Source organism: Chelonoidis abingdonii, chromosome 1, assembly GCF_003597395.2.
Source record: "Chelonoidis abingdonii isolate Lonesome George chromosome 1, CheloAbing_2.0, whole genome shotgun sequence".
Taxonomy (NCBI): Eukaryota; Metazoa; Chordata; order Testudines; family Testudinidae; genus Chelonoidis; species Chelonoidis abingdonii.
The window spans coordinates 312,143,883-312,170,062 of record NC_133769.1 but is presented as its reverse complement, the minus strand read 5'-3'; the positions used below and the strand labels follow the sequence as shown (position 1 = coordinate 312,170,062).

Here is a 26,180-nt window from a genome sequence, read left to right as displayed (position 1 = left end):
TTGCCTGTTAGCTTCACTCCCTCTGGGGCACCTGGCATTGGCCACTGTCAGCAGACAGATACTGGGTCAGACCAACAGCCAGCATCTGGTCTCTGACAATGGCCAGTGCTAGACTCTTCAGAAGGAATGAAGACAATAGGGCAATTTTAAGTGATCCAGCCTGTAGTCCAGTCCCAGGCTCTGGCAGTTGCACGCTTAGGGACACCCAGAGCATGTGGTTACATCCCTGATCATCTTGGCTAATAGCCATTGATAGACCTACCCTCCATGATGTTACTGAATTTTTTGAACCCAGTTTTACTTTTAGCCTTCACAACATCCTCTGGCAATGAGTTCCACAGATTGACTGTGCACTGTGTGAAGTACTTATGTTTGTTTTAATCCTGCTGCCTATGAATTTCATTGGGAGACCCCTAGTTAGTGTGTTACATGAAGGGGTAAATCACACTTCCCTATTCACTTTCTCCATATCATTCATGATTTTAGACCTCTATCATATCCCCCTTAGTTGTCTTTTTTCTAAGCTGACCAGTCCCCGCCTTTTTCATGTCTCCTTGTATGGAAACTCTTCCATACTCCTAATTATTTTTATTACATTAGAATTGGAAGCAGTGTGGTGAAAAAAAATCTTTTTTGAAGTACTGTAACACAACCAGAGCTGTATGTAACACTCAGTGTGGGCATACCATGCATTTATATAGTGGCATTCTAGATATTTTCTGTCTTATCTCCTTCTTGAAAGTTCCTAACACTGTTAGCATTTTTTATTTTTATTTTTTATTTTTTTTTTTTTGACTACTGCTGCTGTATATTAAGCAGATATTTTCAAGGAACTATCCACTATGACTTCAAAAATGTCTTCCTTGAATGGTTAACAGCTAATTTAATATGCATCATAGCGTGCGCACAATTGGGATTATCTTTTATAATGCGTATTACTTTGCAGTTATCAGCAGTGAATTATATCTTCCATTTTGTTTCCTGGTCACTCAGTTCAATGAGATACCTTTAATTTTTCTCAGTCAGCTTTAGACTTAACTACCTTGAGTAATTTTATATTATCTGCAAATTTTGCCACCTCACTCTTTACCCCTTTTTTCACATCAGTTATGAATATGTTGAATAGGACTGGTCCCAGAAAAAACTCCTAGGGGACACTGCTATTTAACTCTCTCCATTCTGAAAACTGACCATGTATTCTCACCCTTTGTTTCCTATTTTTTAACCAGTTACTGATCCATGAAAGGACCTTCCCTCTTATCCCATGACTCTTTACACTTTGCTTACAAGCCTGTGGTGAGGAAAAAGTCCAAGTATATTATATCCTTCGAATCACTTATCCACATGCTTGTTGAGCCCCTCAAAGAATTCTAATAGATTGGCGAGGCATGACTTCCCTTTACAAAAGCATGTTGACTCTCCCCCAACATATTGTTTTCATTTGTGTCTGATAATTTTGTTCTTTCCTAGCTGCAACCAATTTGACTGGTACTGAAGTTAGGCTTACCAGCCTGTAATTCCCAAGATCACCTCTGAAACCTTAATAAATTAAATAAAAGTAGGCATTACATTTGCTGCCCTCCTGTCTGGTAGACAGGCTGATTTAAACAATAGGTTATATAGCACAGTAGTAGTTATGCAATTTCATATTTGAGTTTTCAGGACTCTTGGCATCTGACAATATAACTTGGTTGCAATAGTTAGGTAAATTTAAGGATTTCCTACAGTCCACAGTTAAGAGTGTTTCTGAAGCATGGATATCAGTCTCCTTCCACAATTTCACTTTGCTTTTTGGCTAAACAACCTATTTCTAACTTTAAATAATTCAAAAGGTATCAAAAGTTAGAACTAGTGTCTCAAATCCTTGGTTCTGTTCCTCATTAATGAAAGGCAGGGGTGCGCTTTGACCTGCGACATAAAGGAGCTATCAGACCTATCCAATACGCTGAGATATTACAACGAGTAACATTTAGCCCTATGCTGCTTCCTCTACACTGGCATGTCAGACACAGAGGGGCCAGGGTTCTGATTGCCTTTAACAGTGATTTAGGCATAGGTGAGAGTTGCCTAAAAACCTGCAACTGAAACAAATGGCCAGATCGTATTTATTTCATGTTAGTTTCCAAGACAGCCTCCCCAAGAGAACTTGTAGGAGGTAATGACCCATAATCCTCTTACAGCAAAGTAAAGTTCAGCATCTTTAGCCACCAATCACCAAAATCAGTCTTTTCTACTGGCCCTAGCAGCTTCTTCTGGTACCATTTCCCTCCTTCACCAGCAGGTGGACCTGTGTTAAATGTGTTCCCCAGGTAGCCTGTAAGACAGTGGTCTCCAATCTTTTCACACACAAGATCACTTTTTGAATTTAAGATCAACGGAAGATCTACCCCATCCCTTCCCCAAGGGCCGGTCCTGCCCTACTCACTCCATTGCCCACTCGTTCCAGTGCTTGCTCTTCCCCACCCTCACTCACTTTCACCAGGCTGGGGTACGGAATTGGGATGTGAGAGGGGGTGCAGGCTCTGGGCTGGGGCCAAGGGGTTCAGAGTGTGGGAGGGGACTCCAGGCTGAGCCTGGAGCAGGGAGGTGGGGTGCAGGAGTGAGGGGTGCAAGTTCTGAGAGGGAGCTGCAGGCTGGTGCAGGGGCTGTAGAGACATGCCAGCAGCCAGCAACTTCCGGGAGCAACGTGGGGCCACAGCAGACAAGCAGGCCTGCCTGAGCCTGGCTGCACCCCTGGACTTCTAGCAGCCCGGAGACTGATCAACTGGCAGAGGCTGACCACTGCTGTAAGAAGTGGGTTAAGAAGATACAGTAGCCACCACAGGGAGAAACTGCCAGTCTTAAGCCATAGACTATGGGCACTACAGTGGCAATGCTTCAGCACCATAGCTGTGCTGCTGTAGCATAGACACTTCTATAGCAACAGAAGCTGTCAACCTTGGGAGGTCCCTACATTCAGGGGACTTGAAAAATTCTCCTTTCTCCTTATTCCCAAAATTTCAATAAATATTTTCATGTTAAGTTTTTCATTACCTTTTCAAAAAGTGTCCTCATATCAGAAGAATTCCCCATTAGTATACCTGACCTAAATACCAAAAGGAACAAATGCATACATGTTCCTCCATGCTGCAGACAGACCTCCTTGCTTTCCATCAACACACAATAGTTTTTACACAGCAGAAGGTGGGGCATGATTTGAGTCCAAAATTTTAACACACACGGCACAGCAAGTTCAAAAGTTAAAATGGATTATTCCCAGAGTTCTCTCTACAATAATTCCTACACCACAGAAGTGGTTTTCTATAACAGCTAACAATTTCTACCCACAATGCAGAAAACCTTTAATTCATGTTTGATATCACAAGATTGTAGAAAAGTTATCACTAGTTGCTATACACTTTGTACGTACTTGTAACAAGCAATCCAAAGTACCCTTGTACCCCGAATGTGTGCCATCTTGAAATCTTCTCTGATTCATCATCCGTGTCCTCACAACATCAACTGGATTTGATGCAAGTGCTCCAGCTAATCCACAGGTGAAGCTTGAGCTAATGAAAGATAAACCATTACAAAAATATGACCTATTCCCAACAATTTAGAACTATACAGAAACACCCCCTCATGGAAAATTAAAAATATTTATGCTCTAGCTAAAAGTTGTTTGTATTTTTATTAATAAACTACCTTTGCAGCTCGTTTACCTGAAAAAAAAAAATATCACAACCTACACACACAAAATCAGGAAGAAGTTTCACACTTTAAAAATCCATCCTGATATTTTCAGAGTAGTAAATACATTTTAGTTTCAGCCTTTATATACACACCTAATTTAGGTATTTTAACAAAAATATCTACAAATCAAAAAATACATAAATAGCACAAAAAACTATTCGTTTCCATGGCATGAAATACTACGAGTAAACATTTAAATACACTAGAAGTATATTTACATCTCAGCTGATAGTGAGAAAAAAACAAAGTGAGATCTAATTATATTCTCTGAAGAGAGTCCAACATTAAGGCCTGGTCTACACTACGCGTTTAAACCGATTTTAGCAGCGTTAAACCGATTTAACGCTGCACCCGTCCACACAACGAGGCCCTTTAAATCGATATAAAGGGCTCTTTAAACCGGTTTCTGTACTCCTCCCCCTGATGAGCAGAGTACAAACTGAAATCATAATTACCAATCAAATAGGGTTAGTGTGGCAAACTGACGGGTAATTAGGCCTCCGGGCAGTAATCACCACAGATCCATGTGAACATCTGGACAAAGCAATCTGAACCAAGTCACTGGCCAGAAACAGGAAAAGCCCGCGCGGAGAGACTTTGAATATTCTGTTGCTGCGCACGTGGACTCTTACAGGTCACAGGTGGCTATTAAGTGCTAGTCATCCAAAGTCGCAAAAAGAGCTACAGCTATGGACCGTTTGCAGTAGATACTTTGGATTCTGATCTGTCTGCTGTAATTGAGAAGACAAATCGTTCTTTATGTTCTTTATGATGCGCCGTTACAGAAGTATCAGAATATTCCTACAACTGTCATTGAAAAAAAATAATTCTCCAGCTATGATTATCAGACTTTTGTATTTGTCTTTGTTACTTGCTTTTTTATTTATTGTTTATTCTTTTTTTAGACTTGGTGTTTTATTCCACAATTTTTTTGTATACTGTTTTGATTTCTTTGAGTCGTAGCGGTGAGAGAATCCACAGTGCGTGTGACAAGTAATGGAGCCAAATATATCAAACGACACTCTTAGGAGGGAGGAGGGATTGAGGAGCTCAGCTATCCCACAGTCCCTAGTCTCTGAAATATTTGCAGTCTTGGCTGAGCTCCCAATGCCTGTAGGGTCAAACAAATGTGCTCAGGGTGGCTCAGGGTACAGCTTGAATTTACCCACCTTTCCTCCCCCCCCTGTAAAGAAAGGGGAAAAAATATTGTTTCTTGACTTTTTTCAATGTCACTGTATGTCTACTGCATGCTGGTCATTCCCAGTAGATGGTACAGAACGGCTGGTAACCGTCCTCATCATAGCAACTGGGCTGAGCTCCATCAGCCCCCTCCCTTTCATGTGTAAAGAAAAGATTCGGTACTGCCTGGACTATCATAGCAGCAGGATGCTGGGTTCCTCTCCCCCCATACCGTTTAATGTCCTGCTGGACTATCAGAGCAGCTGGAGGCTGCCTCCCCCTCATTTTATCCACTAACAAGTCATTGTTTCTTATTCCTGCATTCTTTATTACTTCATCACACAAATAGGGGGACACTGCCACGGTAGCCCAGGAGGGTTGGGGAGTAGGAAGCAACGGGTGGGGTTGCCAGGGGCACCCCCTACAATGGCATGTAGCTCATCATTTCTGCGGGATCTGACACGAGCGGCTGTGCTCTCTGGTACACTTGCACCATATTCTAGGCAGGACTATTTTTAGATACCATAAAGGAGGGACTGACTCGGGGAGTCATTCCCATTTTTATCTCTGTGCCCCCGGCCGACCTCAGCCAGGGGGACCCATGACAGCAGCAGATGGTACAGAACAACTGATAACCGTCATCTCATCACCAATTTACAATGGCATGGCAGATGGTACAGCACAACTGATAACCGTCTCTGCTATCTTGCAAAGGCAAATGAATGCTGCTGTGTAGCGCTGCAGTATCGCCTCTGTAAGCAACATCCAGTAGACATATGGTGACAGTAAAAAAAGGCTGAATGGGCTCCATGGTTGCCATGCTATGGCATCTGCCAGGGCAATCCAGGGAAAGGGTGCAAAATGATTGTCCGCCGTTGCTTTCACGGAGGAAGGAACGAGTGACTATGTTTACCTGGAATCACCCGCGACACTGTTTTTGCACAATCATGCATTGGGCTCTCAACCCAGAATTCCAAGGGGCGGGGGAGACTGCGGGAACTATGGGATAGCTATAGAATAGCTACCCACAGTGCAACGCTCCAGAAATCGACTCTAGCCTCGGACCATGGACGCGAACCACCAAATTAATGTGCTTAGTGTGGCTGCATGCACTCGACTTTATACAATCTGTTTTGTAAAACTGGTTTATGTAAAATCGGAATAATCCCGTAGTGTAGACATACCCTAAGAGATTAATGTGTTACTTCTGAAAGAGGATTTAATTATACAAATAAATCTTTGTAAACTTAACTCTTATGCCTGTTCAAACTTACAGAAAGTGAGTATACACAGTGTCTCCCATGAGTCCAGACATAATTATGTGCTTCTTGGTAAGATCATAGACTGGCAGCTCCACTCCCACAACAATAGCAGCTCTCTGAGCTGTTAGGGACACCCCCTGGCAAAACAAATGTAAAACATTTGAGCTTTTAAAAACTGCATCATTTATATGTCTGGTAGAAGATAACTCAGAAACACCATTACATTTTAGATTAAAAGCACCTAGGAAATATTCATAAAACAAGTTTTGTATACTGAGAAAATACACTCTATCAAGATTCAAAAAAAATAAAGTGGTGTATGGTATAACGGTGTGTAAATGTACTGCTTGTAAAAGATCCCAGACAGACTACCCGAGTGACTGAGTTAATTTGCAGAACAGATAAAGCACAGCGGCAATACAAGCTTCCCTATACTGCCACACCGAGATCTCAGCCATGACCTACAGCAGATGTTCTCAGACTGAAGTCTATGGATTGCTGCTAGTAGTTTGCTGACAGCTGGCAGGCTGGTGCTGGCTCGTCCTGCAGTCAGCTGAGAGAAACCAAGAATATTAAGGGGGGAGATGAAATGGAAAGCAAAAGTAGACGGACTGCATTTTTCAAAGATTAACCACTAACTGTTCTCAACAGGTGGAAATGCAAATATTTTTCATGCATAGAATTTCAGTAGTGCCCAAAGATTTTCTGTAATCATGAATGGCTTACGAGGCAGCCCATGACATAAGATACAATCCATACTGAAAATTTGAAAACCCCTGATCATAGTTACAGGTGAGAAGGTAAGTTCATTAAATCTTGTTTAATGCCAAGTACAGTTTATTTTAACCACTGTAGTGCTTTTCATCAGATCATAACACATTTTACAAAGGGCTTCCCACACCATTTAAATGGCTAATACCCAAATTCCTCTAAACCGCAGAAATTATTCCAATTTTGCAGATAGGAAAGAGCTGTCCACAGCTTAAGACTACTTCAAGTTCACATGGTTCTCAGTAGAACTTGGAATAAAATCCCTTTCTTCCAGGTCCCATTCTCCTAGACCCATTCCTTAACCCACTGGATCACAAGAAACGGACCACTGAACAACTCCACCACCACCCTGGGCTAAGTTTGAACGAGAAAACTATAAATCAAGAGACTATTCAAATTACCAATCCCCAGAACCATCTGGTTCCTGCTTTCACAGATATTCATCGAACGACATGAGCTGCCCCATACTGAAGCTATTTAACAAAACCAGCCTTGCTCTTGAACCAGGTTATATTATATTTAAAGATGGCTTTCAATTTTAAGTCAGCTAGTAAAGGTATATACAATTAAATTAAATTCTATATACAGTTAAAAGACCTAGATAAATTCATGGAGGTTAATTCCATTAATGGTAAGGTAAGGAATGATGTCCCTAGCCTGCCTGTCTGTCAGAGCGTGGAGATGGATGGCAAGAGAAAGATCACTTGATCATTATCTGTTAGGTTCACTCCCTCTGCGGCACCTTGGCATTGGCCACTGTCGGCAGACAGGATACTGGGCTGGATGGACCTTTGGTCTGACCCAGTATGGCCATTCTTATGTTCTTATTGTTGCAATACTCCTTGTAAGTGTTATAACTTGAGGTTAATTTGCGAGAGTTAATGGAAAAGTTCTATTCCCTGTGCCAAGGAAATATTCTGCTGTCACCAATATAAGTAACAGTTTTCAGCTGGAGAGAGGATACCTTTTGTCAATAACTTATAGCAGAGCTAAGGCTGAGAAGCCCCACTTAAAGGCTAACTCCAAGTGTTCTAATATCCACATGCTTATTCAGATTGCCTTGAAATTAGCTGTACTTTAAAGGGTGAGCTCAGTTAAGTATCCAAATTTGGGGTCATTTAAGCAAAGGAGTCCCTGAGGAAAAAAACAGAAAAAGGAGATCCTTAAAAAAAAACAGTGTTTAATGTTAACACATTCTACTAACGTGTTTTGTGCAGATATGGAGCTTCAATCATGGCTCTGACCATACCCCCAGATTTATCCCAGGTAGTGCATGGCAAGCATTACCTCTTTGGGGAAGTAATATTGAAAATGTTGATCAGAAAAGAGTTAAACTTTCTAAAGAGGTCTGCACTCAATGTTCATGTGTCAAACAGATTACAAAGTACACGCGCAGAAGATCTAGCCAAGAGGTTTCTAGTCAGCCAGTTTCCACATGACTTGGGTGGCTCATGGGGACATGCTACGGTCATTGAACTTGAGCTACAGACAGGCAATAAGTTTGAAACCTACCCTTGGCAGAAATCTTTGAAATATCTATTTGTATATTTTGTACAATCCCCTTGTACCAGGGGGGAGGGGATATATAATCTGAGTACAGTAGGTAATCCAGAAGGTGCTCAAACTATTTGAGGAGAAAAGTTACACATGCAAACAACTGCTGGGAGGATTAGAGGCAGAGGAGTGGGGGAGGAGCTGAAGTAAGGGAAGGAGAGAGGAAGAGGTTGGGGGCTCAAGTCTGAGGAAGTGGGAGGCAGGGAGCCTGTCAGCTCCCCATTTTCCCCTCCTTTGTGCCAGGATCTGGGAAAGTTCTACCCACTTGGGGACAGGAGCCCCCTCTGCTCTCCATGTGAGCTAGGATCAAGGTAAAGCAAACTGAAACCTCTAAAAACCAGGAAATGAGTCAAGATGACTCCTCTGCATGGGGTGGACCCGATAGGTTTGGGGAAAGCTGGGGAAACCTGCCTGAAACAGGGGCAAAGGGCCCCAGTCTATCTAACCAAGGAAGCGTGCAATCCTCCAGTAAGCTGCTGCCCATCACATGTATGCAGCAGAAGATGCCACATCATATTTATGCAGCAAGGAACAACCTTTTATGTGCTAATGGCTAAATGGGACTGGAAAGGGAGGGTGAGCTAGATGCTGGGTTGGGGCTAGATGTTGCAGGGAATGGTGGGGAAAGAGTTGTGAAGGACAGAAACACCCAGTCTTCTCTCACTTGCTTAGTTACTGAAAATGCCATGTAATAGAGTTTTTGTCCCAAACTCTTGATAGTTTTGAGTCCTCTCACCAGTCCTGTCAGCAGTTATACCCTCCAAACATTTGAAAGCATGACCACTGTCCCCATTCCACTATAACAAAGTGCACAGGAAGGTGGAAGCGTAAACAGGAATCACATAACCATGTGGCCTAGTAGACAGAGCATGGAACTGGGACCCATTTCTGGCTATGCCACTGACCCGCTGGGTGAATATAATTACGTTAACCTCCTTTGTAAACTGTTCCATGATCTACTGATGAAAAATGATATGAGCTAGGCATCACCACTAGCCAAGGTAGCATCTCAACTGCAAACCTATGAAATAACTACAACTGCGTAAATGACCACTAACTCCTACAAAAAATACTAAAACTAGGAAGCTCACTAACAAGAAACTTCATTAACCTGGAGTTAACTTTGCTCAGTGATGCCTTGAACCCTTCCAGAATGTCAAGTTTAGTGACATTCAAACCTCTGAAAACCAGGAATTGAAGAGGTAAGGGTCACACCAATGTAACCTGAACTCTGCTCTAGTACGTCCATAATAAACTCTCACTCTTGTACACTATACTCCTTTTGTAAAATGGAGATAATACTTCAAAGAGGTGATGACTCTATCTACATACATTAATACTTCTCAAGTGCTTTTGAAATACTCAAATGACAAACGATGTAGCAGTAAAAAATATACATATACAACTTTAGGTACATATTACACCAATATTTTGGCCGACATTGCAGAACTACATGCAACAATATGTACAATAGTACATGGATTTTTTTGATTTTTTTTTAAACACTATTGCAAGAACAATCTCAGAAGAGAGAGTGTAATAGCTGAAGAACTTACTTTCCACAGTCCTCTAGTGCCTTCTTTTTGGTAAATTTGTATGAAATTGCCCATCATTCCTCCTTGAATCACACTGCCTTGGGCCTGCATTCTGATCTAAGGCAGCCCAAAACAAAAAGCAGTTATTAGTTTTCAAACACTAAAAATGATAATTTAGTTGAGTTTCTCAACCTTACAAAGAGGCGCTGCAAAATAACACAGTTTAAAACGTTTTCAAAATATGATTTCTGCTTCTTAACTATACAAGTATGGACTGACTGCATCATGGTAGTACCAGCTATCTGTAGATATGTATCAGCTATCCGTCAACTACAGCTGCTATATTTGGAACAGTTGAATTTTAAATAGCATTTGGTGTAGTTTTTAAATTAGTTACCACAAATCATTGCTATTTTTGAATTGGTGCACTAACATGTGGATTAGATTGACAGAAGACTTCTGCATAGTGTCTGTTACAATGTTCTCCCTTGAACTCACCAGCTGCATTTTAACACAAAAGGTCAACAGGATGAGAGTTTCAGCTGGGAAGAACTATGTACTTGACTTTTTGGATTTGAAATGAAAGACTGATTTTTCAAGGACAAACTGCTGGATTCATGGCAAGTGTGACAAGCAAATGAGTATTCACCCCTAATTTTGGGAGTTAATAGTGTCAGCCAGCCCAGCATGCATACCATCACTACAGACTGAAGCCTGTCACAAGTTCAGGGCAACTGCAGCTGTATTCGTTCTCTATGATCCAGCAAGGGCACCCCTCTCTAGGCTTCCAGCTCCACAACCATTGCCTCTTCGGTGGAGACATGCATCTCTGTCCCTTCTGACTGGGGTATTCACAGGCTGCGCATGCTCCTGACCATGTGATTTTCCCAGCAAAAGAGAGACTAAGCAGGCATGATTCAAGTCTCTCCTCTGAGACAATACACAGTGTGATTGTCAGTTATGAGTTACCACACTGCTATTTCTAAGCAAGCATTTATTCTTAAGATAAAAAGCATTACAGAGAAAACACTAAAAACATTAAAACCTACATACATGCTCATAAGCTTGCCAGAGATCACTCCCACACTACAACAAGGACTCTGATTGGTGAATAGTCCTTCAAACCCCAACCACATAGCAGAGCTCCCTATGATCATAAGTTCACCACACCTTCAACTCAGAACAAATACTCAGTCTTATGTGGCCTCAGTAGGCCACAGTCCTTCTAACCCTTCCCTAAAGATTGGGGCTCACCTTGGACCGGAAGTCCTGTCCATTTGCAGATTAGAAAGGCCCTGAATGTGTTTAAAACCAGGCTATTTATCCCAAAATCCTTTCTTTGTCCATTGGTTCCTGGAGAAACTAGTTTGACTTAGTATATAAGAAGCTTTGCAGAGGTAGCTTCAAAGGGCCAATAACCAGAGGAATTATGTTAGCATCACCCTTCTTCTAAAAAAAGTTATACACAATCTCATAACACAAACAATTGCATTTTTAATACAATGAACTCCAGTGACATTTAACTTAATGCATTCAAGTCTGTCCAGGGTATTGTTCTCTGTCACATAGTATACTATAATTCCAGAATGGAGCCAATAAAGGCTTACTTGTGTTGATACTTCCACTGCCACTTCTATGAAATAGGAAGTTCTAAACAATTTGTTTTCATTCTATTTTATTTGAGAGGAAGGACGACTAAAATTAGGCACTATGTAAAAAGCAAGATTTCTCCCCACCCCAGTTCTCAGGAAACTATAGCATGTGCAGACGCAGCCAAGTAATCTCAGGTCATGACCTTGTAAGTTAAATAGAATCAATCTTATCAGTACTTGGACAGGAGATACCCACAAATTTTAAAACCGTTGCTGAAAATGTGATGTTGGTCATGTCACTAGGTGGCACTCTGCTCAAGGTCATTAATGCACCATGCAGGGGCATTGTTTCAAAGGGGCACTATGCTACTAGTTTTTCATAGGAGACAACAGAGATCCTAACCTACTGGATTTTTTTTTCTAGAACCCCAATACTTCTTCTAACCTAGAGATTTCTGGATGTCAGTGATGGGTAAGTGGTCCTCTACATACTTCCAAATGAACAGCATTGTAAGCAGTATAGGCCCACTCGCATGGTTTTTTTAAATTTAGAGTACAGCTTCAGCATGTGTCAAGGTAGATCTACTAAAGTTAGATCGTGCCAAACCAACCTGATCTCCTTCTTTGAGAAGGTGACGGATTACTTAGACAAAGGAAATGCGGTAGATCTAATTTACCTCGATTTCAGTAAGGCATTTGACCACGTTCCATATGGGGACTGTTAGTTAAATTGGAAAAGATGGCGATGAATATGAAGTTGTAAGTGGATAAGGAACTAGTTAAAGGGGAGATTCCAGCAGGTCATACTGAAGGTGAACTGTCAGGCGAGGAGGTACTAGTGGAGTCCTCAAGGATCGATTTTGGGACCAATCTTATTTAACCTTCTATTACTGACCTTGGCACAAAAAGAGCGGGAATGTGCTAATAAGTTGCGGATGACACAAAGCTGGGGGTATTGCTAACACGGAGAAGGACCGGGATACTATACAGGAGATCTGGACACCTGTAAACTGGATAATAGTAATAGGATGAATATAATAGTGAAAAGTGCAAGGTCATGCACTTAGGATTAATAATAAGAATTTAGATATACATTGGGGACGCATCAGTTGGAAGCAACAGAGGAGGAGAAGGACCTTGGGTATTGGTTGATAGCAGGATGTCTATGAGCGCCAATGCGATATGGCCGTTAAAAAAGCAAATGCAGTTTTAGGGTGCATCAGGCGAGGTATTTCCAGCAAGGATAAGGGGTTAGTACCGTTATATAAGGCGCTGTGAGACCCCACTGGACTATCGTGTGCGTCTGGTCTCCATGTTTAAGAAGGATGAATTCAACTGGAACAGGTTCAGAGATGGGCTACTAGGATGATCCGAGGAATGGAAAACCTGCCTTATGAAAGGAGGCTCAAAGAGCTTAGCTTGTTTAGCCTAGCCAAAAGAAGGCTGCGGGGGATATGCTTGCTCTGTATAATATATCAGGGGATTAACGTTAGGGAGGGAGGAATTATTTAAGCTTAGTACTAATGTAGGCACAAGGACAATGGTACAAACTGGATATTAGGAAGTTAGACTTGAAATTAGACAAAGGTTCTAACCATTGGGAGTGAAGTCTGGAACAGCCTTCCGAAGGAAGTGTGGGGCAAAAGACTTATCTGGCTTTAAGACTAAGCTTGATAAGTTATATGGAGGGATGATATGATGGGATGTTTAATTTGGGCAACTGATCTTGGATTTTCAGCATATAGTTGCTCCAATGTCTGTGAGAGGATTTGGATGGGATGGGATGGATGGGATCTGAGTTACTGCGAGAATTCTTTCCTGGGTGCTGGCTGGTGAGTCTTGCCCACATGCTCAGGGTTTAGCTGATCGCCATATTTGGGTCAGGAAGGAATTTTCCTCCAGGCGGATTGGCAGGGCCCTGGAGGTTTTTCGCCTTCCTCTGCAGCATGGGCATGGGTCACTTGCTGTGGATTCTCTGCAGCTTGAGGTCTTCAAACCACAATTTGAGGACTTCAATAACTCAGTCATGTGTTAGGGGTTGTTATAAAGTGGATGGGTAGGGTTCTGTGGCCTGCTTTGTGCAGGAGGTCAGACTAGAGGATCATACTGGTCCCTTCTGACCTACGGTCTATGAGTCTAAGTTTGGGCAATGCGGGGCAGGGGGGCAAGAGAGCAACTTTAGTAGTTCATTGTGCTCTGAAGCAAGAAAAAATAAGTACAGGAACTCTTCATTTAACTTGTAGTTATGATCCTGAAAAATGCGATTTTAAGCGAAACGATGTTAAGTGAATCCAATTTCCCATAAGAATTAATGTAATGAGGGGTTAGGTTCCCGGAAATTTTTTCACCAGACAAAAAAAGACTATTTATATATGTATACACAATAATTTTTAAAACAAACAATTAAAACTGTACACAGCAATGATTGTAAGCTTGGTTGAGGTGAGAAGTCAGAGGGTGGGATATTTTCCAGGAATGCCTTCCAGCTAAATGAACTAGCAATTGACTGAGCCTCAAGGTTAACTCTCAACACTCTACAAGACAGCAGGAAGAGGCAGGCAGACAGACACGTCCTGTGTGTGAGAGAAAAAATGTGCACTTCCCCTTTAAGTAGCTGACCCAGGCTTAATGCCTTGTTAATTAAATCAACTTGCTGAGACTAAGATGGCAGCTACTGCCTAGAAGCTCCCTCCCTCTGTTGTGTGTCTCCCCCACTCTATGGAAGATGGGTAAGCAGGGTGCAGGAGCAGGGAGGAGAGGAAAGACATCCTGACATTAGCCCCCTTCTTCCCCCTCCCCGCCCAGAGCAAGCCGGAGTCTCTGGGAGCAGCTCCAAGGCAGAGGGCAGGAGCAGCATGACAGTGCGGGGAGGGACAGCTGCTGCACAGGGAATTTAGAGGACTGGGGAGCTGATAGTCCACCCTTGTTCCAACCACCCACCACAATGGACTGCTCTTCCTGCAAGCAGCAGACAAAACAGGTGGGAGCAATTCACAACTTTAAATGAGCATGTTCCCTAACTGATCAGCAACTTAACATTGAAAAAACATTAACCAGGAGGACTTTAAGTGAGGAGTTCTTGTAATCAAGTGGTTCTCCTTGCCTCCAAGGACACTGACTTCATCTAATTGCATGCCTCCAGCTGACCAGCATGCCTGAAGGGAAATTTCTACAGTTCAGTTCTTCCCCTGGAACCTTCTGAACTATTAAGTAATTTGCAAAATGTGAGTATATTTAAAGAAACAACATGCAGTGATCATCAGTAGACTGTTCTCATCTCAAGAATATAAAGGAACCAATGCCAAAAATAGAAACTTGATAAAAACACTACTTACCTTCAAAACGTCTGTAGGGTTGGCAATAGATGATGAAATCACCCCCGAAAGAATGCCACATAATACATTTATCAACAGGGTTTCATCTATTCCAGAAGCAAAAACAAATTCTCATCACAGTGTAAAAGCCTGTAGCTAAGACATCAAGTGCAAGTCAATGCTTTTCCTTCTTTAATGAAAGAGTCAGTTGAAAGTAAGGAGCTAAACTCTCAACGTCAACTTTTCTTTTTTTAAGATGAAATTCAAATAAAAATTGAGCTATCTGCAGAACCATTTTTAAAATGAATAAATATGAAGCTGATGCATATATACATTTCATTGATACAATACAATGTACATATGCATCATATGATAAAGAAACAATATAAACAACTCTAGATGAACTATATTAACAAGCAGTGGTAACAAAGCTGAAAAACCCACTCACTTTCTGGTTGCTCAACAAACACTCTCTTCAAGCTTTGATAAGTGCCTATTTTTATTGTTCCATATGAAGCCTGGCGTAACATTGCAGGGGCAATCCTATAAAAATAGGAAGAAGCAGATAATGTATACATTCAAAGCTTCCTGAAGTCTCAGTAACCACAAATAAAGTTTATTCAATAAATCTTGAGAGTAGAATAGGCTGAACTCAGGTTATGCACAAAAAGTGAAAGGTTTATTCATTTAAACCAGATGTTTTCAGAACGAGTACAGACAGGGAGAAGGCTTTCAGTAAAGATGATATTCAAGTATGAAAAAAATGAAGTTGCAGTGGTACTACCAACCCTTTTAAAAGGGCTGAGGAAAAATCCTGACCACAGTAACTGCCATAATGAATACTGGTACTGATTTAGCAATCATTTCCTACTTGGCCACTAGCTGAAAATCTAAAAATCGATGTATATAGAACAAAAAATATTCTTTGAATAATGTTTCAAAACAGTAGTTACGATTTCCTGTAACTTGATGTGGTACTTTGAAAGTATCGCCTGACATTAACAGTGGGAGTTTAAAACTTCATGTCACTAAAGTATAAAAACTACATTTGAATACAAATATTCACAGCATATTGTATATTTCAATATTATGTCAGCTACAATGTGAGAATACCAGTTTTTCACTTGTGTAGGAAAACAAATCTCAAAGATATGGTCATCACTGATTTCATAAGAAACAGAAGTTTTTTTTAATCTAATGACCTATAAAAATCACAACAGTGAAAGTAAAATGGATTTTACTGCTATTGTTATAGTTGACGCATTGCATGTGCAACAATATACTGACATAAGATGATTTTGCTACTACAAGTTTACTACACCTAAGCTCTAATACAAACATATCACACTCACTCTTCATTTCTATGCTAGCTCATGCTTGTATTAATCATCAGTTCAGGAGAGATGTTAACTCTACAGATGGACTGCCAAGGACACCACACAAACTGAGTTAGTTATCACCTGGTAAATGAAATTGGGATTTAAATTTACTTTTGCTATCACTAATATGAAATAAGATACCTGACTTGCATTAGCTGATGGAGGGTTTATCGTACGATATAGCAGTAAAAATGACTTCTCAATAACTTACATGGAAGTTATGTGGTATTTTATTGGTATATTTATTTAGATGCATTTTCCAAAAATATAATATATTGTGAAGTACAGTTATAACTGTACACCTACAATCTCAAAGCGAACTATGAAAAACCTCCCTTCTACTACAGTGGATAAGTTTTAATAAAAAATAATATGCCATTCACATGTAGCAATTACCATGATTTAAAAATATTGTACTTTGAAATTATGCACCATATCCTGAACCATTTCTATTCAAATACTTTGTCCGACATGGCATGCCTCTCCCTCACAATCTTTAAGTGGGGCTAACTAAAAAAATCATTTATAAAATCCAATACTATTGTATGCGACAGTATTTTTTCATAAACTGTCCCAAAATTCACAAATGCAAACTGATTACATAAAGTATATATTTTATTTTACCCAGAATACAGTGCTTTCAACCCTTCTTCTCTCCATATCCTCACTAGTGCATGCACCATTCCTCTGTAACGAATCTCCTTAAATTTGGCATCATTAGTTTGACCTTGAACCTGGAGACGTGTTTTGGTCAGATCAATTGGGAAAGTACCTTAAAGTCAGGAGAGGAAAAAGTATATTAATTTAACATGAAACATGTCTTGCCAAAGCAGATACATAATAAAACGAAAATGTTAACATAATGTAGAACCTCAGTGTTTTCTAAAGACAAAAGAAAGTGTATAATTAGTTGCAGGCTAACAAAGCTACTCATATGTATTCAAATAAAGAACCATAATAGATGGCTTTATAGAGAGCTCTACAGAGGCAGCCAGTGCTTTAATATCTAGCTAGAGACTCAAAACAGGAACTTCTGCTACAACCCACAGAAGAAGCTGAAGGCCTGGACCTGCAAATCCCCCTGATCATGTGATTAGTTCCCACTGACATCAGTGCAACTATGGACATGAACAAGAATTACTTATACAAGAAAAGGTCTTCAGAATTTGGCTCTAAATGGGTGCAGCTTAAAAGCAGACTCAAAAGTTCATTTTCTGTGAGATTATACATTAATAGCTATACTGTGTTACTTGTAGTTAGTGAAAAATTTGATTCAGACAATCTAGGCTGTGTGCGCTAAATTATACTCATGATGTTAAGTGAATTGAAAGGCTATCATGATTTTACTTTGATGTTAGATGTTTCAAGCTGTACATGAGGGCAAAAATTTGGGGAATCAAACTGTACAGGCACTTATTGTCTACAAATTTTAAGAAAATTATTTCTTCCCAAAAAAGGAATTGCTCCTGATGTGTTTTACTCAAATTCTCAAGGCCTCAGGAGGAAATGGCTGCTTCTTCACATCTACCCCCTATAATGTCTATTTGCATTTTAACCTCTGTTATGAGATCACTACCATATTTTATCATAATACTCTATTGGACAGCTATAAATAACCATGAAAATTCTCATATAAATAAATGTAGATGCAGTACTCTAGTTCACCATTTACTTGACTGCTGTTATTTCTATTTTCTGTATCTCTACCACCTGTAAAATTCCGTTAAAAAATTCAGACTAAAATGAAACTGCTTGTCACATGAGACCTAAGCCAATAAGATCAGTACTATTTCCAAGACCACATTTCCAGATCTCAATGCCACAAATTCATACAAAAAAATCCAGCATTCAAGGCTTCCCCATTTAATAAAAATTTAAGAAGCACTGAAGGATATCTTGGAGCAAACAATTCCTCAATTCCTTTTTCTTTAAAAAACCAAGTTAACATGACAAACTTGTTAGGCAATATGAAAGAACACTTGAGTACCAACTGGGTTGGTGACTATTTTTCTCCTTTACTTCAAAAATACACATTTTAGACAAAAAGCAACAATAGCCCTTCAAAATTGAAGTTCTTCTGGAAGCACTTTTAAATGTAAGTTAGTAATCTATTGCACTAGCTATTTTATTTTTCACACTAGATAAATTTGAGTTGAAACTGAACCTCCTAATGTAGAATAAGTCATGCAAACAGTTAGAAAATTAACTGCTTACCACATTCTGCAGTGATTGATGCTAAGCCTCCATAAACAAATGGCTTCCAGTTCAGTGCCGACATTCTTCTGGATTCTTCTTTCTATAAGAGACAGCAATGGCTTTTAATAGGTATTCAAAAGACACAAAATATTAGTATTTTTAGAATTATATTGCCCAAAATTCTGAACTTGTTACTAATATTCCTCTCTCAAAAGCATTTTTTTTTTTTTACTACAGAAGCAAGAGATCTAGACTATAATGTGTGTCACAGTATGGTAAACTGATACAGCAAAGCACTGTATTACACATTAGGAAGCTTGGCACACTCAGAACATTTTAAAACAAACTCAAATGCATAATCAATTAAAACATTAACCTTCAGAAAATTTAAAAGAATAATGTGATATTTAATTGACTTTCTGGTTACCACAAAGACAGTTAACAATACTGTCACACCTCTGGATTTGAATCAGGATATTCAACAAGTGTTTTTACTATCAATATCTTGATTGTAAAAGGCTGGGACAAATACTTATCAGGGATAATTTTAGGAACACATAACTCAATACTATTATGATTGACTATTAAGATAAAAAAGTGCCTCCCCACCCATGTTCCTACAGTTCTAGCTGAGCTAATATTAATCTGACTACAGTTTTGTATCCAGTGTGATTTTTAAGTTAGTCATTACTGAATTTTTTGGATCTGTTCTTTTGCGATGAAAATGTTAACTGTACAATCAAGAAGCAGGTTAGCATTGGCTTACTACCATATTTGCATATAAATATCTAAATATTTGCATTTTCGTTTCACTGAACGTCCTTGTTCTTTTATTATGAGAAATGTTGGGTACAATACATGACCTATCTTCTCTACAGACAACAATCACTTTATAAATCTGACCGGGGAGGGGAGTGTGCACATAGCCACTAATGTTGGTATCGTCTATATTTGCCACAGCAAAAAAAAAAAACAAAAAACTGAAGCCTTCTTAATCTTGGGCCTTATGTTTAGAACTGCAGAGAATCCAGAACCCCAAACGAAGTTAATGGAAGCAGCAGACCCTCAGCAAATCTGAAGGCAGACCCAAAGTAACTCAATTTCCCTCCTATCACATTATTTTATGCAGGAATTATTTGTGACACCAGTTTTCCAGCTGTCACAGTACAAGAAAAAGCTACTAGACACAGATTTCAAATATTTTACCCAATGCCCAAATCCACACTGAAATTCATCCCGTTCTCACCACTATGGCTGCAGTTTTTAATAGAGCTGACAGCACACGTTGGTAGTTTTCCAAAGATGACAAGTGTTATTTTTGTGATACAAAATTAAGCCATCTTTGTTCCCTAAACTTGTTAGTCTATAGCCCGTCCTAGTCCTCTCCCTCGAAGAACTGGGGAGATCGCTGCTGCCAAAAGCAAGGCCGAGCAGCAGCAGCTGCTTTTTTGACGCACGCCATGAACCAGGGCACCGAGGCAAGGACACATCCCATTGAGGCAGTTTTCACTTTCACCCAAGAAAGCCGAGCTGAGGGAGCAGGGGGGGAGCGGCAACAACAGGAATGTCAGTCACCCCGCCTCCCACGCGGAGGTCACGGGGCCGCCGGGCTCAGGAGAGGAAATAAGGTCGGCTGGAGGGAGCCGCGCGCCGGGCACTGTCCAGCACCCGGCTCTCCGGCCAGTGGGCATTACGCGCTGTGGCTGCGCCCCAGTGACCCCCCGCCCCCAGAAACGGAACTTAACGAGCTGCCCCCGGGGAAAAGCCCCCTCGGGCGGGTTTCGCTCGGCGCCGCCAGCCGCGCGCTCGCACGGGACGCGCTGCAGAGCCGGGCTCCAGCATCACGAGACGCTGGCGCAGCGGCCCCCGCGGGCAGCCGGGAGCGATACCCACAGCAGGGCCCCGCCGCGGGGCGACGCTCCAGAGCCCAGCCGGCCACACGCAGCCAGGGATCCTGCACCGCCCCACACACTTACCGGCGGCGGCGGCGCCTCGCTGCCGCCCCGCCAAGAACTCGGAACCGAACCGCGCGGCGGCGCTTTGCTCCGGGGATTTATAACCGCCCGCCCAGCTCTCGCCTTGCGTAGGCCGCCCCGCGCGCCACCGCCACCCCGAGCCTCCGCGAGCCACGCCCCGTCCCTCCATTGGTGGAGCGGGGCGGCGCTGCCTGTCAGTTCCGGTTCACGCTGAGTGGCGGGAGGGGCGGAGCTGCTGCGGCCTCTGCCCATGGGTTATTTACAGGGGCTGCTAGGGTAACTTTAGACCTACCTCTGTCTCCCCGGCACAGGCCTGTCTACGCTCAGCCATGGGCACACTAGGCTCTCCGGGGGGCTGGGGGAGCCCTGCCCCTGTGTTTCCAAGCACATGATGCCCTTCAGGAGAGCTGGGGTCAATGGCACTGGGAGACCTTGGACAAGATCTAGCACCTCTGTGTATGCCTCAGTTTTCCCATCCGTACAATGGGGATACTGGTACTGCCCTTTGTAAAACACTTTAAGATTTACTGATGAAAAGCACTGGGCTCCTGCAGCTGAACCCTCTGTTATACACACAGCTAAGCTGTACTCACCAGCAAACCCCAAGTGAAACCTGATTGATAAAGTGAGGACCAAGCCAACCCCTTTGTGCTGACACTCAGTGATGATAAGTGCTGACTGAACACTTAGGGCACTGGTGTTAGCTCCTGGGCTCAGGACCACTTAGACCACTAACCCCAGGAGCCAATAGGTCTCAAAACAGGTAGTTGGCCAGGCTACAAGCTAGTCTTCAGAACACTTTTAAATAAGTCCTGCCCCATCCACTCCAGCCACCATAGCTGCATGCACACAGATGATTTTTGAGAAGCAGGAGGAATGGTAGTGATGACAGAGCCCCACCCTTTCTACTGCTAAACCACCTTCATTCAGGCTGCCCTTCATTGTTACAGGCAGGGCTAGTACCTCTTTGGTACCAAACAATAACTGTTTTGGCTGAAATTTTCCATGTGGAGGTCTGTCTCAGGATGAAATTTTTGGAAATTCAGGTAGAACAGTGTTGCCATTTCAAAGAATCAGTAAGGAACATGGGTGGTGGTGAAACCCCACTTCAGGGAGGCTAGCACCCCAGCCCTGCCCACCTCCACCTGCTGGAGCTCTGAGAGTCCCTAACCACTGTTCCCTCTAAGCTGTGTGCGTGTGCACACATTGCGCACACAGCAAAACACTGTGAGCACAAAAAATGAAATACTACAACAGAGCCAGGCCAAAATATCATTTATAGGCAACTTTTGACATTGTTTGTAACTACAGCCAGGCATTTTGATTTATAAGCACATACTTGAGTTTGTACACAGCCAGATGAACAGACTACAAGGAGATGTGTGAGTCCTGACCGGCCTGATGTGGCGTGATCAAGTTTCCATGTTCAAAATGCTGATGGTCGGGACCCACACATCTTCCTGTAGTCTGTTCATTTAGCTGTGTACAAACTCAGGTACGTGCAAATAAGTCAAAATGCCAGGCTGTAGTTGCTAAGGAACTGCAAAGATTTCCCAGAAATGAACCAAGATAAGGGTTGTTTTCGTGATTGAAATCTTTCAAAGGCATTGGACTTCATACATTTACTCGGGATGTTTTACCTTTCCAATGTTTTGTTTTGTCGAGTCACACTGTTAAGCGCATTGAAATAGTAGCCATATAATAAAAGTGTTCATGCCAAATAAACCAATTTGGTAAAAAAAAAAATCAATCCCAAAATGTCACTGTCTAGAGGTCTAAAGCGTAAAAGAACAGTGACTTCATTTAAATCTGGATGGCTGGATGAGACTATAGAGATGGTTACACTGAAGTCAGATAATGTAATACTTGTTAAACTTCACGAAATATTCACATATGATAAGGACAACAGTGTGGTTTGTGTATATTGTCAAGATGCCAGAGCTTCGGGAGAATTTTCAACGGGAAGAATGTGTAACGATGTACAGGGCCAGTGCAAGGAAGTTTCGCGCCCTAGGCAAAACTTCCGCCTTGCACCTCCCCCGTCTCGAGCCCCCGTCCTAGACTGCCCCCCCCCCCCACAGGCAACTCTCTGCCTCACCGCCGAGGCTGCCCCCCCATAACTAGCTCCCTACCCTCCTCCCTGAGGCACCCCAGCTATTCCTGCTCCGCCTCTACCCGAGCACGCAATGGCTGCTTCACTTACTCCGCCGCCCAGGCTTGCGGTACCAATCAGCTTAAGGCACCGCAAGCCTGGAGCAAGGAGAAGTGAGCTAGCATAGCGTGCTTGGAGGAGGGGGTGGAACGATGTGTACTGGCGGAGACCAACAGAGTGCCAAATCAGGACAATTGCTCAAACAGGGCAGCACAGCCCAGGCTGGGGTTTTTCCACCTCTAAGGCAAACCAACCACGACAGACAAAAATAGACTTTGTGATCACCCACGATGGCTAACCTCAAAGTCACACAAGCAATTTCCTTAAGACACTCCAGTATCCCAATATCACACCAGATATCCACAAACGTTATGTTTCAATGAAAAACGCAACACCCCAGTAAAAGAAAAAGGTACTCTCAATCCCAAAGCGAACCAAGTCCCCAGACCCACGTCAAATACAACATCAGATCTTACCCCAAATCACAGCTAGTGCCAACCTTAGAATCATAAAATCTAAGGATATTAATTCATAAAAGGAAAAAGATAGAGTGAGAGGAGATGAGAAAGCAGTAGAATTGGTTTTAAATGAATCATTACATAACAGTAATGGCAAAATTTTAGTTCAGGCTGTAGCAGTGATGGATTAAACTGCAGGTTTAAATCATTCTGGAGTACATCCCCAGCTGGATGGGTCATCAGTCCTTTGTGCAGAGCTTCAGCTTAGTAGCAAAGTCCCTCCAGAGGTAAGAAGCAGGATTGAAGACAAGATGGAGATGAGGCCTTCGCCTTATATAGACTTTCAGGTGTAAGAACTCTCCTTTGTTCCTACTGTGGAAAGTTACAGCAAAATGGAGTCTGCAGTCACAATGGGCCAGTTTCTGCACACCATGCTGAGTCACAAGGTGTATTCGCCTCCTCTCAATGGGTCAATTGTGTAGTTATGGTCCTTATGGGCCATACAGCAGGCTAAGCTGAGCTGACACAACTTGTCTGGGACCTTTCCAGTAACACAGCACAAGTTTGAAATACAGAAGCATACAGCCAATATTGATAACTTCACTTCAAAAAATGAATACAGGACATACGACAGACAGCATAATCATAACCAGTAACCCATAACCTGGTCTTAGACACCTTATATGACCCTCTTTACATAAGATTTGGTGCCACTACAGGACCTTGGTTGCAACCCATGTTCTATATGGTCCCAGTTTATATCAATAACGTCACAGCGGGGCAGGGGTGAGCTGGGGCAGGGAGTTCCCCTGCATGCCCCCCCCCTTACTTGCTGCAGGTGGCCCTCCCCGCACTCCCCTGCCCCAGCTCCCTCCACCTAAATGCTGGCGGCGACTGAGGCGGCCGAAGATCTGGCCGCTGCCGAAGAAAATGCCGCCCCCCAAATCCTAGTGCCCCAGGCGACCACCTAGGTCGCCTAAATGGTTGCACCGGCCCTGACGACGTATGGAAGTTGGATTTCTTAAAGCGTCATCTGTCAAGTAAGTCTCATACAGATGGTGTAACAAGACTTAGAAACAAAAACGCTTCTTTACGGAGCAGATTGCTTAGCACGATTCTTGAAAGTCCAGCTGAAAAGCAGAGGAGGGAAATTAATCTTGAACACAAGTGCTCAAACCCACAAGAAATCAAGGTACTTATTGACAGTGTGTTGTTGGCTATTAAAATGAACAGCTCAATGCTTTCTGTTCAAGATATTAATGACCATATGGAAAAGTATGTGCACATACCAGTGAGCTGGAGAAGTAAAAATTATGCTTTTGAATTTCTTGAAGTTATCAACTGCATTGTCCAAAATGACCTCATGCATGAAATAGTATCGGCAATGTTTCATGTTCTAGCTGTTGATGAAAGCACTGATGTATCCATCAAATATAGATCCATAATTTTGCAGACTATAAAACTTCATTTGGTGGACTATTACAATTGCAAGAATGTGACGCTGTTTCAATAGCGTCTGCAATCAAAGAGTTTTCTAGAAAACACCAACTTGATCTAATGAAAATGGTGATGTTCACATCTGATGGTGCCTCTGTGATGTTGGACAAACTCAGTGGTGTGGCAGCTCAGATAAAACATGATATTCCACACTTAGTCCAGCAAACATTGCATTACACACCGGGAAGACGTGGGATTTCTGATGCATGGAAAGAGGTCAAGCTGATAAAAGACATCGAAACCTTAATGAGAACTGTCTATACAGTGTTCTGTCAGTCATCCAAGAGAAAATGCAAATTTCAAGAAATAGTGGATGCTTCTGAATGTGAGTCAGTGGCTTTCAGGCCACTCAATGAAGTGCACTGGTTATGTAGGCACTTTGCACTTCGAGCAATTATTCGCAACTATAATCCTCTTCTGGAATATTTTGAGCAAGATAAAAGTACTGATCCAGTTTCTAAATACTGCCACAAAAGCCGAATACCATGGAATACCGAATAACATTAGAAGTTTTGAATGATGTTTTGTCGGAGCTGGCGTCACTATCCACACTACTCCAGAAACGGGGCCTTACACCTCTTGAAGCATTTCTCCTTGCCCAAGGTAAACTGAACAAGATCAGAAGACAGTACCTTGGAGATTCAGTCTTATGGAGTGACAAAGTTAAGGCTCTCTTAGATATGAGCTCTCAAGAAAATAATGAAAGTTATTATGGAACTGGTATCACTTTCATAAACATCTTGTGTGCACATTTGGCAGACAGGTTTCCAGAGGATGAAGTCCAGGAGTGGTCCGCTTTTGATTGTGCAGTAATAGTTAAGTGTGACTTCAATTTTGGAATTCATTAGGTCAAATCCCTATGTTCAAAATACAAAGGCTTCCTTGCTGAAGAGATTGTTATAGTCAGTCAGTACAATGACTTCAAGTTTGCAGTAGCCGAAAGAATCAAAAGCCAATTGGTTTTAAGTTTCCCGGATATGCAGGGCTGGTGCAACCATTTAGGCCACCTAAGCGGTTGCCTAGGGTGCTAGGATTTGGGGGCGGCATTTTCTTTGGCAGCGACCGTGGCGGACGGATCTTCGGCCACCCCGGTCGCTGCCGGCATTTAGGTGGAGGGAGCTGGGGCAGGGGAGTGTGGGGAGGGCCGCCTGCAGCAAGTGGGGGGCGGGGGACATGCAGGGGAACTCCCGGCCTCAGCTCACCCCTACCCTGCCTCCTCCCTGAACACGCCCTGGCTGCTTCACTTCTCCTGCCTCCCAGGCTTGCGGCGTCTAAGCTGATTGGCGCTGCAAGCCTGGGAGGCGGGAGAAGTGAAGCAGCCAGGGCGTGCTCGGGGTGGAGACGGAGCAGGGTGAGCTGGGTGGGGGGTGCCTCAGGACAGAGTGGGGTGGGGGTGCCGCAGGAGAGGGGCCTAGGGCGGGGGCTTGGAACGGAGGAGGGCGGCAATGGTGGAAGTTATTCCCCTAAGGGCATGAAACTCCTTGCACTGGCCCTGAAGATATGATGACATTTGCTCACCAGAACGAACAATTTCAGGATCTTGCAAAGTTGATGGATATTGGAGGAATATTCCTAGCATTAAA

The 26,180-nt window shown here is 42.4% G+C and overlaps 1 protein-coding gene and 1 pseudogene across 1 annotated transcript in view; one reads left to right on the top strand and one right to left on the bottom strand.

The window, feature by feature from the left end:
* Positions 1-20,654, bottom strand: part of SLC25A30 (solute carrier family 25 member 30) — a 29,945-nt gene extending 9,291 nt beyond the window's left edge. Inside the window, exons 1-8 of the mRNA XM_075061575.1 lie at positions 20,491-20,654; positions 18,533-18,614; positions 16,943-17,090; positions 15,388-15,482; positions 14,961-15,046; positions 10,055-10,150; positions 6,186-6,310; positions 3,410-3,548 (exon numbers count right to left, since the gene is read on the bottom strand). Of these exons, the coding sequence (XP_074917676.1) occupies positions 3,410-3,548; positions 6,186-6,310; positions 10,055-10,150; positions 14,961-15,046; positions 15,388-15,482; positions 16,943-17,090; positions 18,533-18,596 (753 nt within the window). The 5' untranslated portion in view covers positions 18,597-18,614; positions 20,491-20,654. The remainder of the gene's footprint in view (positions 1-3,409; positions 3,549-6,185; positions 6,311-10,054; positions 10,151-14,960; positions 15,047-15,387; positions 15,483-16,942; positions 17,091-18,532; positions 18,615-20,490) is intronic.
* Positions 20,655-22,422: 1,768 nt separating this feature from the next.
* Positions 22,423-25,628, top strand: LOC142046142 (uncharacterized; annotated as a pseudogene).
* The last annotated feature ends 552 nt before the right edge of the window (positions 25,629-26,180 follow it).